The sequence below is a fragment of the Macaca thibetana genome, chromosome 2 (genome assembly GCF_024542745.1).
Source record: "Macaca thibetana thibetana isolate TM-01 chromosome 2, ASM2454274v1, whole genome shotgun sequence".
NCBI classification, from domain to species: Eukaryota; Metazoa; Chordata; class Mammalia; order Primates; family Cercopithecidae; genus Macaca; species Macaca thibetana.
The window spans coordinates 74,676,079-74,688,090 of NC_065579.1; the positions used below are offsets into that span (position 1 = coordinate 74,676,079).

Genomic DNA, 12,012 nt, shown 5'->3' on the forward strand with positions numbered 1-12,012 from the left:
GCTTAGATTCCTTAAATGACCATATAACTCTTGAATATACCTATTGCCAAGAATCTTACTTTTCCACTCTGCAGAGAACAAACACATTAAAAATGATCTATCTTCATGGCATGGTGAGTTCTGAGTCACATTCCAGAGTTTGTGCCCCGCAAAATGTGGAAACAACCTGAGGCACAGGCTTCACCCACTCTTATTTATGCCCCAGAGGGAGATGGGTCATGAGTTCTCACAAAGTACTCTGAGTAAGTGATGAAAAAGTATGGGTTAATAAGTAATTGCCTAAATAAGAATAACTGATATTTACTGAGTGCATCTGTGTCCTGGACATTATGTCAAGCATTTTAAATGCATTATTGAGTTTAATCTCTGCAACAATTCGAGGCAGTAGGTATTATTAGTATACTCTCAATCTTATTTTAAAGCTGAGAAAACTGGAGTGATGTTCACATAACTGATAAGGGGCAGAGTTAGAATTTGAACCCAGAATATGAATCTGAAAACAGAGTCTGAGCGCACTTAAACTATGCTATATATTCACAATATAATAAAATGTCCTTTTGAGAGAAGCTGGCATTTAATGGTTGCATGTCTGACACACTGCTCTAAAATATGCCCTTAAAAATTCTGACTTCATGGAGTAGCCCCATGGACAAGGAGCAGTTGCAGTCCTGGACCTTTTGAGTTTGACCTATATATTTCTCTTCATGCCTAGTTCCTGTAGCTTGGACTGGAGGAACTTAGGGTCTAATTGACTTCTTATTAACTGCAGAGGAGCCACCTTTTTGGCCTAGCTTCACAACCTCCCACTCCTGAGTCTAAGCTGATCATACACTCCTTCAAGTCCCTGCTAGCTGCATAAGAATTCTTCCCTGGGGCTGGGTTTGGTGGCCATGCCTATAATACCAGCACTTTGGGAGGCTGAGACAGGAGGATTTCTTGAGTTCAGCGGTAAAAGACCAGCCTGGGCAACAGAGTGAGACCTTGTCTCTACTAAAAATTAAAAAAATATAAAATTAGCCAGGCATGGTGGTGTGCACCTGTAGTCCCAGCTACTTGGGAGGCTAAGATGGGAGGATCACTTGAGCCCAGGAGATAGAGGCTGCAGTGAGCTATGATTACTCCACTGCACTCCAGCCTGAGCAACAGAGAGAGAGCCTGTCTCAAAAAATAAAAAATAAAGTGCTGGGCGGGTGGCTCATGCCTATAATCCCAGCACTTTGAGAGGCTGAGGTGGAGGATCCCTTGACCCCAGGAGTTTGACACCAGCCTGAGCAGCAAAGTGAGACCTCGTTCCCCTCCACCCAAAAAAAAAAAAAAAAAAAAAAAAGAAAAGGAAAGAAAAAAGAACTCTTCCTGGAACCTTCACTGAGATTCTCTCCTCCTGCCTTAGCCCTCTGCTGATCTTACCTCTCCAATCCAGTCTGACTTTCATACTGTCACCGCCCCCACTACTAGTCCCCAGCTTGTGTTATGGGTATTAACTGCAGAGGCAAAGAAGAAAGGAAATGCAAGTAAAAGAAAGGCAGCCTCTGTCCCGTGCTGTGGGCTACCCTCCCTTACTGCCTCTGAACTGAAGAGGGGAGAGAAATGAAGAGGAGGGAAGCAAGAACAAGCACATCACCATGTGCCTCCCCTCCCATCCTCGGTCTCTGGTCTTCCTCTCTACTCTCCACTCACCATACTGTTAATGCTCAGCTTTCCAGCCTCACACTGCCTTTCACTGTCATCCTCCCAGCAGCAACCCCCTCCTGTTCTCTACCCAGAAAGCCCTCACTGCTGTCCTCTCCATTTCTCCCTTCCCATGCTCTAACTTTCCCTACCTCAACGAGCCATTAAACCTGCTCCAGACCATGCAAGTTTTTACATTGGTCATGGTACAGTCAATATGCTAGTCAATCTCCAAGAATGAATTTGTCTTCCTTTAGAAAGGTTCTGTTTCCTCAAAGATAAACCCTATACCAGAGAGGCACAGGGTAGGGGAGTGCTGGTGAGCGATACCATATTGATGATTATGGCAGCAAGCCCACAATGTAGTAGAAATTAATGGTGAACTTTAGCCATGACTCCTGAGTTGTTAATTGGAAAGCAAAGTTCAAAAGTGATTCTGAAATTACTGGTTACAAAATTTGCCTAATCAAAGGTCACTTCACCATATGAGAATCTTGCTCATTTCTACAAATGCACCCCCCTTACCCATCCAACCTCAGTTTCAATTTTCTTTGGCTTGCATTTTCTCATTTGGCAGCTCACCTCAATGTTCCCTAATATATAGTATGAGTATACCATTTCTATGCTTGTTAAAAATGTAAGCTTCCATTCAAAAAGGTAGGGCACAGCCTGAGACCCCAAGTTTGGACTCATGTTCTTTCAATGATGTAGTGAAGAGACAGTGACATGTAAGAGCTAGAGTCACAAAGATGTGTTTTTGCATATATAAAATAAAGAACTGTGTTAAATTACCTTCAGCTCAAAATCTGATGTTCCATTCAGCAAGCCTGGCAACCTAATGATCTTTTGTATCACTGCAACTATAAAAAAAATGATTTCTGACTTCTAAATAATGGAATTACAAATGAGCCTCAGAGCACATAAACTTAAATGTTGAAGAATATCAGTATAGAAAAATGCCAACTAGATGAATTTTTTTCTTTAGGTTATCTGTCTTCTGTAGAGTTTTAGTCTTCTAAACATGAATATTAATTTGAATTAAGAAAATCACTTGTCATATTAAAGTACTTCATAGTATCACTCAACATGACTTTGTTCAGTATCTGGCAGAGGTAATGTTTCTTGCAGTTCTATTTCTTTTTCATGAAAGATTCTACTTCAGTAGTCTCACACCACTGATGCCCAGAGGCTGTGGTCTCAGAGACAGCCCCTCACACGACCCATTGAAATCCCCATAGTCACCTCCAAATACACGAAGAGCCCATGATTCACTCCATCGTTTGTTTTTGCTGCTGAAATACAAACATGCATCTAACCTTTTTCTCCTCGCTTCTTCTTTGTTCTATCAATATGATCCTTGAGTTGAATGCGGACCTGTCGCTCATTAGGTTGGTCTCGTATAAATGGATGCTTCATCAATTGTTCTGTTGCTGGTCGCTGGCTGTGATTCTTTACCAAGCAGCTCTCAATAAATGACTGGAATTTTTTTGACCTGCCAAACAAAAGAAATGAATCCACAGATAAAACGGCGATTCAAAGAAAAGCAAATGTGTAATTTCTGAAATGCTGGGACTTTTTTTTTTTAAGGTCCAATTGGCTGGCATAGGGATCATCCACTAATTGCAAAACAGGTGTAGCACTATATTAGGCATAATGGGTTCAAAGGCATCATCATCATCAATGTACAATTAAGGTAGCAGAAGGTAGTTATATACATGAAAGCATTTTTGCATAATTTATATGTAACATTACACAGCAAACCAAAAGGAAGCAGGGAAGAAAAAGAACCCTATGGGAATCACATCCAGAAGGGCTACTGGAATAAGGAAACCATAGCTGGGCCTTAAAGAATTAGGAGAAAATCACTCTGGGGAGAGGATAGTTCAGATATGTAGGAAATCAGTGAAAAACTCAGGCTAGGATGAGAATAATATATGTTAGGGAACACTGAGATGAGTCCTTAGAAATAATACCATGCATCTACAGCCATCTGATCTTTGACAAACCTGACAAAAACAAGAAATAGGGAAAGGATTCCCTATTTAATAAATGGTGCTGGGAAAATTGGCTAGCCATAAGTAGAAAGCTGAAACTGAATCCTTTCCTTACTCCTTATACGAAAATTAATTCAAGATGGATTAGAAACTTAAATGTTAGACCTAATACCATAAAAACCCTAGAAGAAAACCTAGGTAATACCATTCAGGACATAGGCATGGGCTATTAAGGACTTCATGTCTAAAACACCAAACGCAATGGCAACAAAAGACAAAATTGACAAATGGATCGAATTAAACTAAAGAGCTTCTGCACAGCAAAAGAAACTGCCATCAGAGTGAACAGGCAACCTACAGAATGGGAGAAAATTTTTGCAATCTACTCATCTGACAAAGGGCTAATATCCAGAACCTACAAAGAACTCAAACAAATTTACAAGAAAAAAAACAAACCACCCCATCAAAAAGTGGGCAAAGGATACGAACAGACATTTCTCAAAAGAAGACATGCATACAGCCAACAGATACATGAAAAAATGCTCGTCATCACTGGCCATCAGAGAAATGCAAATCAAAACCACAATGAGATACCATCTCATACCAGTTAGAATGGCAATCATTAAAAAGTCAGGAAACAACAGGTGCTGGAGACAATGTGGAGAAATAGGAACACTTTTACACTGTTGGTGGGACTGTAAACTAGTTCAACCATTATGGAAAACAGTATGGCGATTCCTCAAGGATCTAGAACTAGAAGTACCATATGACCCAGCCATCCCATTACTGGGTATATACCCAAAGGATTATAAATCATGCTGCTATAAAGACACATTCACGTGTATGTTCATTGCGGCACTATTCACAATAGCAAAGACTTGGAATCAACCCAAATGTCCATCAGTGACAGACTGGATTAAGAAAATGTGGCACATATACACCGTGGAATACTATGCAGCCATAAAAAAGGATGACTGTGTGTCCTTTGTAGGGACATGGATACAGCTGGAAACCATCATTCTCAGCAAACTATCGCAAGAACAGAAAACCAAACACCACATGTTCTCACTCATAGGTGGGGACTGAACAATGAGATCACTTGGACTCGGGAAGGGGAACATCACACACTGAGGCCTATTATGGGGAGGGGGGAGGGATTGCATTAGAGTTATACCTGATGTAAATAACGAGTTGATGGGTGTCGACGAGTTGATGGGTGCAGCACACCAACATGGCACAAGTATACATATGTAACAAACCTGCACATTATGCACATGTACCCTAGAACTTAAAGTATAATAATAATAATAATAATAATAAAATGCCAAGCTGGAGAAAAGTAAAACCAAGGTTGGACAGGTAACAGGGAGTGCATTTTGTAGAAATAAGCAAGATTCCTCTATGATGAAGTGAACTTTGATTAGGCAAATTTTGTAACCAGTAGTTTCAGAATCACTTTTGAACTCTGCTTTCCAAGGAGTAAGAACAGGCTCTATGTGTACGTTTGTCATTAACTCAAGGACTTAAGACATTTAACTTGAAAGAATTAAGTTCACACCCAGAGGCAAATTTATCTCCCTTTAGAAAGGCAATATTTCCTTAAAGATAAACCCCATGCCAGAGACCTGGCAGGGGACAGCTGGCAAGAGATACCATACCTACGATTATGGCAGTAAGACCACAATGTGGCAGAAATTAATGGTGGACTTCAGCCGTGATTCATGAGTTGAACACGCATGTTCTTGCTGAAAGATCCAAGAAACTGTTCAGAGTCATCAATAATTAAGCTCATGACTCAATAGCATGCTTTTCTAAAGCACTCCAGGAGACCTTGGTGAAACTCGGGTCACCCTTCCCGTCCTGCCCAGAGCAGGAATGATCTGTTTTGTGCTCTCTGTTGCTCTCCTGTGGTGCACAGGGGAGATACAGGAGTGGATCCCAGGATTGAGCCTTTGCCCAGCAGTCCCTGCATACATACTCTTCAGGCCTGAGAGGTGCCCTCACCACACAGAACACAATGGGGAACATGTTCTTCAACACTCAAACATGACAGGGCACTTTTGTATGCACCACTCTCTAGTGCTGCCCTGGTCAAAGCAGTTTTTCACTTTATTCTGTGTTTTTAAAGTACTGAATCACTGGTATTTTTTTTCCACTCTAAATTGCTAAGCTACATTCAAGTTTTTAAAATACTTTACCTAGAAATAAAGGTAGCCTACTGTGCTTGGGGTTGCCCAGGATGAATCAGGGTTGGCCATACTGTGGACTAGAAATAATGACAGCAGGACACTCTATGCACCTCCTTGTTAAGTGCTTCCGTGCACATCCTTGCTGCTTCACACTGAAAATTATCAACAGCATCAGACGTGCCTGAGCCATCTTTGCATCATGAGCACACTACCTGATTTGCGTGTTTGGTGCATGAGTGAATGCATGATGAAGGTTCTGGGCAAGAGCTGCAATATGGCCACCTTCAAGTCTGCACTTTTGAGGGACAGAAAGGGAGGTTTGGAGAGTGGATATTCTTCTTTTTCTCAGATCAATCAAATAAATCTGTGGAGGCATAAATACGATCTCATCTAAGAAGAAACCTTGCTAGAAAAATGTAATGAAATAAAGGACACTCCTACAGAATGAACTGAAGAGAATGAGGTTGACCTGCATGAAGATATAAACGAACTCCATACAGTACTTTTCCAGGTAGAAAAATCAGTATTAAAAAGATGAAAACAAAACTTAAGACAGAAAGGTATGAAATATTTACAAGGAATATAAATGGCAGTTCTCTTTTTCTTGCTGGCAACTAGAAGGAAGTGTTTATTTTTATTATTATTATTATTATTATTATTATTTGAGATGGAGTCTTGCTGTGTCACCCAGGCTGGAGTGCAATGGCATGATCTCAGCACAATGCAAACTCTGCCTCTCAGGTTCAAGTGATTCTCCTGCCTCAGCCTCCCGAGTAGCTGGGACTACAAGTGTGTGACACCACACCTGGCTAATTTCTGTATTTTTAGTAGAGACAAGGTTTTGCCATGTTGGCCAGGCTGGTCTCAAACTCCTGACCTCAAGTGATTCGCCTGCCTCAGCCTCCCAAAGTACTGGTATCACAGGCATGGGCCACCACATCCGCCGGAAGTGCTTGTTTAAACTGCTCAACCAACTATTAATTAGAGGTTGATAAAGAAAAGAAATCACATTCGATTTAAAAGTGAGATCCACATTTAATAGACTTGCATTCTATTCCCCGATATTGACATCTAAAAAAACAGTCAGAGAAATCTCCAGAATGGAATAGTGCTCAAGTTTAATGGGATTAGTTATTAGACAGAGTCCTTTTTCCCAGTATGCCTTGCTGGGAGAAAAAAACTCAGAGATATTCAAGACAATAACTTTGGGCCTAAAAGGTAGGCCTACTTGTGCAGGACTACGAAGCTGGTAATATATTTCATATCTTCTTCAAATGGCATCCTTTGAAGAGAAAATAATGTTTACTTAAAACGAGTCTTCAAAGAAGGATTCATAGTTTCTTATTTAAGTTAGCATGACCAAAGAATCAATATGCTTAATTACACACTTGTTTAAGAGTGAAAACACTTCACCTATGTTGAATATTACCTCACTGTTTGCTGAGTGTTCTAATGAGTTTAAAGTACATTTATATAACTTTATTGCTTGAATCTCCACTGATAGTAATTTAGTTCTGTCTCTTATACAATAAAAACACCTAAGGTTAGTAATACTAATTTCCCAAGGGTTGGCAAGGAGAAATAAATGGTAATGATTGGTACCTACAGTGTGAGAATACTACTTCTACTATCAGTCACTAAATACTTTATCTTCCCAAATTGAACCTGTTTATATGTTAAATTGTGTTGGGGGAATTCAAAATGCTGGAAAGATTGTTACATTAGCCATTATAATCAGTTGGGTTAAAAGTTTTTGGTAATCATCAGACTCCCTAAATGCAATTTGGCCTTAAAATTTGCATTGGCCCTGCCCTATTTCCAAAAGCTACCCTCTTCCTTTACTTTGAGTCGCATCGCTTACTAACTTGGACAAATTACTTAACTTCTATGTGTCTCAGTTTCCCTGGCTGTATTCAATGGGGATATTATTAGTACTTATCTCAAAAAATTGTCATAAGTGAATTAATTCATGTAAAATATTGAGAACATTCTTGGTATCATAAATTCCATATATGTGTTTGCTATTATTATTATGATGACTATAATGACATTGCCTCCAGCAATCTCTGAGCATCACTGGGCTTAAGGAACACAGCATCTGCCTTTAGGACTGAGGAGCAGAAATCCCCGCTTCTGGCTAGGTAGTTCACACCTATAATCCCAGTGCTTTGGGAGGCCGAGATGGATGGATTGCTTGAGGCCAGGAGTTCAAGACCAGCCTGGGCAATACAGCAAGACATTTTCTCTATAAACAATAGAAAAAATTAGCTGAGCATGGTGGCATGCACTTGCAGTTCTAGCTACTTGGGAGGCTGAGGCGGGAGGATCATTTGAGCCCAGAAGTTTGAGGCTGCAGTGAGCTATGATTGCACCACTGTACACTAGCCTGGGTGACAGAATGAGACTATCTCTAAAAAAAAAAAAGAAATCCTCCTTTCTGTTGAACTGAGTAAACATAGAGTTCTTTAAGGGAATTATTTCACATATGGGTTAAATAGCTTAGCAGGAAGAGTCAACTGGGCTGTTGTCTCCAAGGAGGCTGCACAAAAAGGTTAATTTTTTTCTTTTTTTTTGAGACGGAGTCTCACTCTGTTGCCCAGGCTGGAGTGCAGTGGCAGGATCTCAGCTCACTGCAAGCTCCGCCTCCCGGGTTCATGCCATTCTCCTGCCTCAGCCCCCCGAGTAGCTGGGACTACAGGTGCCCGCCACCACGCCCGGCTAGTTTTTTGTATTTTTAGTAGAGACAGGGTTTCACCGTGTTAGCCAGGATGGTCTCATCTCCTGACCTCATGATCCGCCCGTCTCGGCCTCCCAAAGTGCTGGGATTACAGGCTTGAGCCACCGCGCCCGGCCAAAAAAGGTTAATTTTTAAAGTCTGTGTAATAGTTTTTAGATGGATTTTAATAAAGTCCAAAGTTCAAAGTCACATTACTACTAGCAAATTCAGTCTATTTGAAGGAATTTCTGATATTTGCTTTGTATTATTATTATATTTAGAAAACACACACACACATGAACTTTGTCATATCTCAAAACAAAAGTCTGACAACCCACCAAGAATCAGAACTGGTGCCTCATAAAATCATGGGGGTGATTTTTAGGCTTGGAGCAAAAGCAGGAGGCTGGGTCCAGACTGGTTCTCCCAGTGAGGAGGCTAGAACTCGTGCAAACACACCACTTAGCCTCGCTGGGCCTCCACATCTGCATCCGGAGCATGAGCAGCTTGGACCAGTGGAGCTTGTACATATAAGCAGTTATGATTTTTCTAATGATCTCAACTGAGGGCTGCTTTGCCTGTGTGGACTCTTCAAATTTAAAGGGCACATGAAAGAGTCACCGCTTTATACGTAATGGAACCATTCTTATCCTTCTCCAGAAAGCCCTGGAGGGAAGCAGTGACACTGAGTATACTTGTGAGGGCAGGTGAGTGTGGATGAGCAGGGTGGCAAGAGAAGGGAGGAGAAAATCTTTTGAAGGAGATAGTTTACCCCTGCGAGTGGAATCCACCCACGCACAAGAGACAGGAAGAGAAAATGGGAATCCCAGTCTTACTATTCACTTGCTGGTGCTGATATGGAGGTAGAGGGTGAGAGCATCTTTGGTTTTCTTCTGATTCCACTAAGGTTACAACCCTCCCAGACAACTTATTATTAAATGGCTGAGCTGCCTGAACATTCAGTGGTGCCGTAATTTCATCATCCCATACCACAAAGGCCTCTCCTCATCATACCAACAGGGAAGGAAGAACTGGGCTGCTGTGAGTGGTGGCGGTCTCCTTTCCCTCCATGATGACAGTGGAAAGAGCAGTGCCACTGCCTTTATTTCTCAAATCCTGAAGGCACAAGTTGTATGTTGTAGACTCAGTCATGTTGAAAATGATGCTTGATTGAATGTTTTGTCATGAAGAGTTCATGGCACTGTCTCCACAATGGCGCCCCCTTTGGTCAGGTATTGATATACACACTGAGAACAATGCATTTAACCCGATAACTCATTTAGGTAGAGAATAGCTAGAAAAAAAATTTTTTTTTTTTTAATTATACTTTAAGTTCTACGGTACATGTGCACAAAGTGCAGGTTTGTTACATATATATACATGTGCCATGTTGGTGTGCTGCACCCATTAACTCATCATTTACATTAGGTATATCTCCTAATGCTATCCCTCCCCTCCTTCCCCTCCCCAAGAATAGCTAGAAATAAAAGAACATTTTGGAGTTTCGTCTCTTGGTCGGGGGAGGGGGTCTTTTTCTTTTAAATAATTAAAAAAAAAAAAAACGAAATGTTTCATTTCCTCTCAAACACTAGAGTCTATTAAAGTAAACCCTAACTTATTTCAAATCACTTTGGACCTGCGCTTTCAAGATAAAATACTCTGAAGTGTTTAAATATTTTCACTTAAAAACTGGTGGAATTGTATTGCAGAGAAATGGGAGCTATGTCTGCTGTCAAGTATCATGTGCCTGGAGGCTGCACCACCACCTCTACAAAGGCTGGGATCCAAGTGTGAAATGGCACATTATCAGGGCTACTGTTTCCCTAGTCACTCTCTAACAATCAGGTTACTTTTCCTTTCCCTGTATGACAATATGGGACTTTCCCATAGCTTTCCTACCCAGCTTTCCTTCCACATCAGGGAAAGGTGTGCAAGGTGGCAGGATGAGATGAAATTGGCCTGGACTTCTCAGTGTTTCCAAACTTCTCCAGCTCCCTCCAGCATTATTAAAAACTAGTTTTTGTCAAAAGTTTGAAGCTGAAAAATCAGCCTGCCTTGTCCTAAAAGTCTGTATTTCTCAAACAAGGTCAGCACACCGTTGATCTTTTTGGATCTCAGTCAGTAAACCAACACTGTAGGGCAAGGGCTGTTCACTCACTTTTCTGTGGGGTCAGGCAGGTCACAAAAAGGGGTGGTGCAGACCATGGTTAAGATGAAAACAGGAGATGTGGCCAGGTGCGGTGGCTCATGCCTGTAATCCCAGCACTTTGGGAGGCTGAGGCGGGTGGATCACGAGGTCAGGAGATCGAGACCATCCTGGCCAACACGGTGAAACCCCGTCTCTACTAAAAAAAAATACAAAAAATTAGCCAGGTGTGGTGGCGGGCGCCTGTAGTCCCAGCTACTTGGGAGGCCGAAGCAGGAGAATGGCGTGAACCTGGGAGGTGGAGGTTGCAGTGAGCCGAGATCGCACCACTGCACTCCAGCCTGGGTGACAGAGCAAGACTCTGCCTCAAAAAAAAAAAAAAAAAGAAAGAAAGAAAAAGAAAAAGAAAACAGGAGATGTATACTAACCAACTGACACCAGCTTCTGAGTTGGGGGGAGGTGGCAGCTGGAGGAGGACAATCACTTGTCCTAAATGGGAGTAGGAGCTAACATCTTTTTGCAGGCATTTCACTGCATCTTTGCAAGAAAAAGGCCAGAAATCTAAATGTAATGCTCAACTGACAGATTTTTAAGTGTTGCCAATTAATACACATATTTTTAAAATGGGGCGTATGACCACACTGTGACAGCCAAATACATCTGTGGAGGGCCAGTTTGTCCTCCTCTGTGGAAAAGCTCGGAATACGTGTCCAGCAGCAGTAAAGGGAGACAAGGAGAAGACAGGGCAGGGAACAGGGTAAGTAAAGCCCACTGTATACTGCAGACTCAGCTCAGATGTCAAGCAGGAACCTAGCAGAGGGCTTTGTAGTGTCACTGTCGCTTCCAGGGAAGAGAACTGAGCCAGCCCCCCTCCCTGGGAGTCTGATCCAGGGAGAGGAGAGGAAGCAGGGTGTTGGGGGTGCTTTGCCGATCACATGATGTCTGATACCCAATGGGAGGGCTGTTGCTGGGGAGAGAAGGGTTGTCTTGCACCACAGTGACCCTCTGCAGAGGAAGGAGGGGCAGGAAACGCTCTGCCTCCTTGTTACCAATAGCAACTCTCACTCCCCTCACAGGGCCCGGCTATTCTGAGGCTGCCATCTCTTTTCTGGCTGTTTCCTTCCCTCTTTCTGTGCAGCATGCCCTTTCCTCTGTTCCACCAGGGTGGCTCTCATTAGTAGATGACTGGTAGTAATTAAGGCTGCCTCCTGTGTGGTAGAGGTGAACCTGTGGGTGGGTGGGAAACATGAGGGTCGCAGTCAAGCACCTGATCATGAAGGGCTATGGAAAGAGGCAGAA

The 12,012-nt window shown here is 42.2% G+C and overlaps 1 protein-coding gene across 9 annotated transcripts in view; it reads right to left on the minus strand.

Annotated features, from left to right (window-relative positions):
* TNIK (TRAF2 and NCK interacting kinase) overlaps window positions 1-12,012 on the minus strand; it is a 408,855-nt gene that overhangs the window by 107,435 nt on the left and 289,408 nt on the right. For all 9 annotated transcript variants that reach the window (XM_050780052.1, XM_050780051.1, XM_050780046.1 and 6 more), the window contains one exon: window positions 2,985-3,160. In XM_050780052.1, coding sequence (XP_050636009.1) covers window positions 2,985-3,160 — 176 coding nt within the window. The remainder of the gene's footprint in view (window positions 1-2,984; window positions 3,161-12,012) is intronic.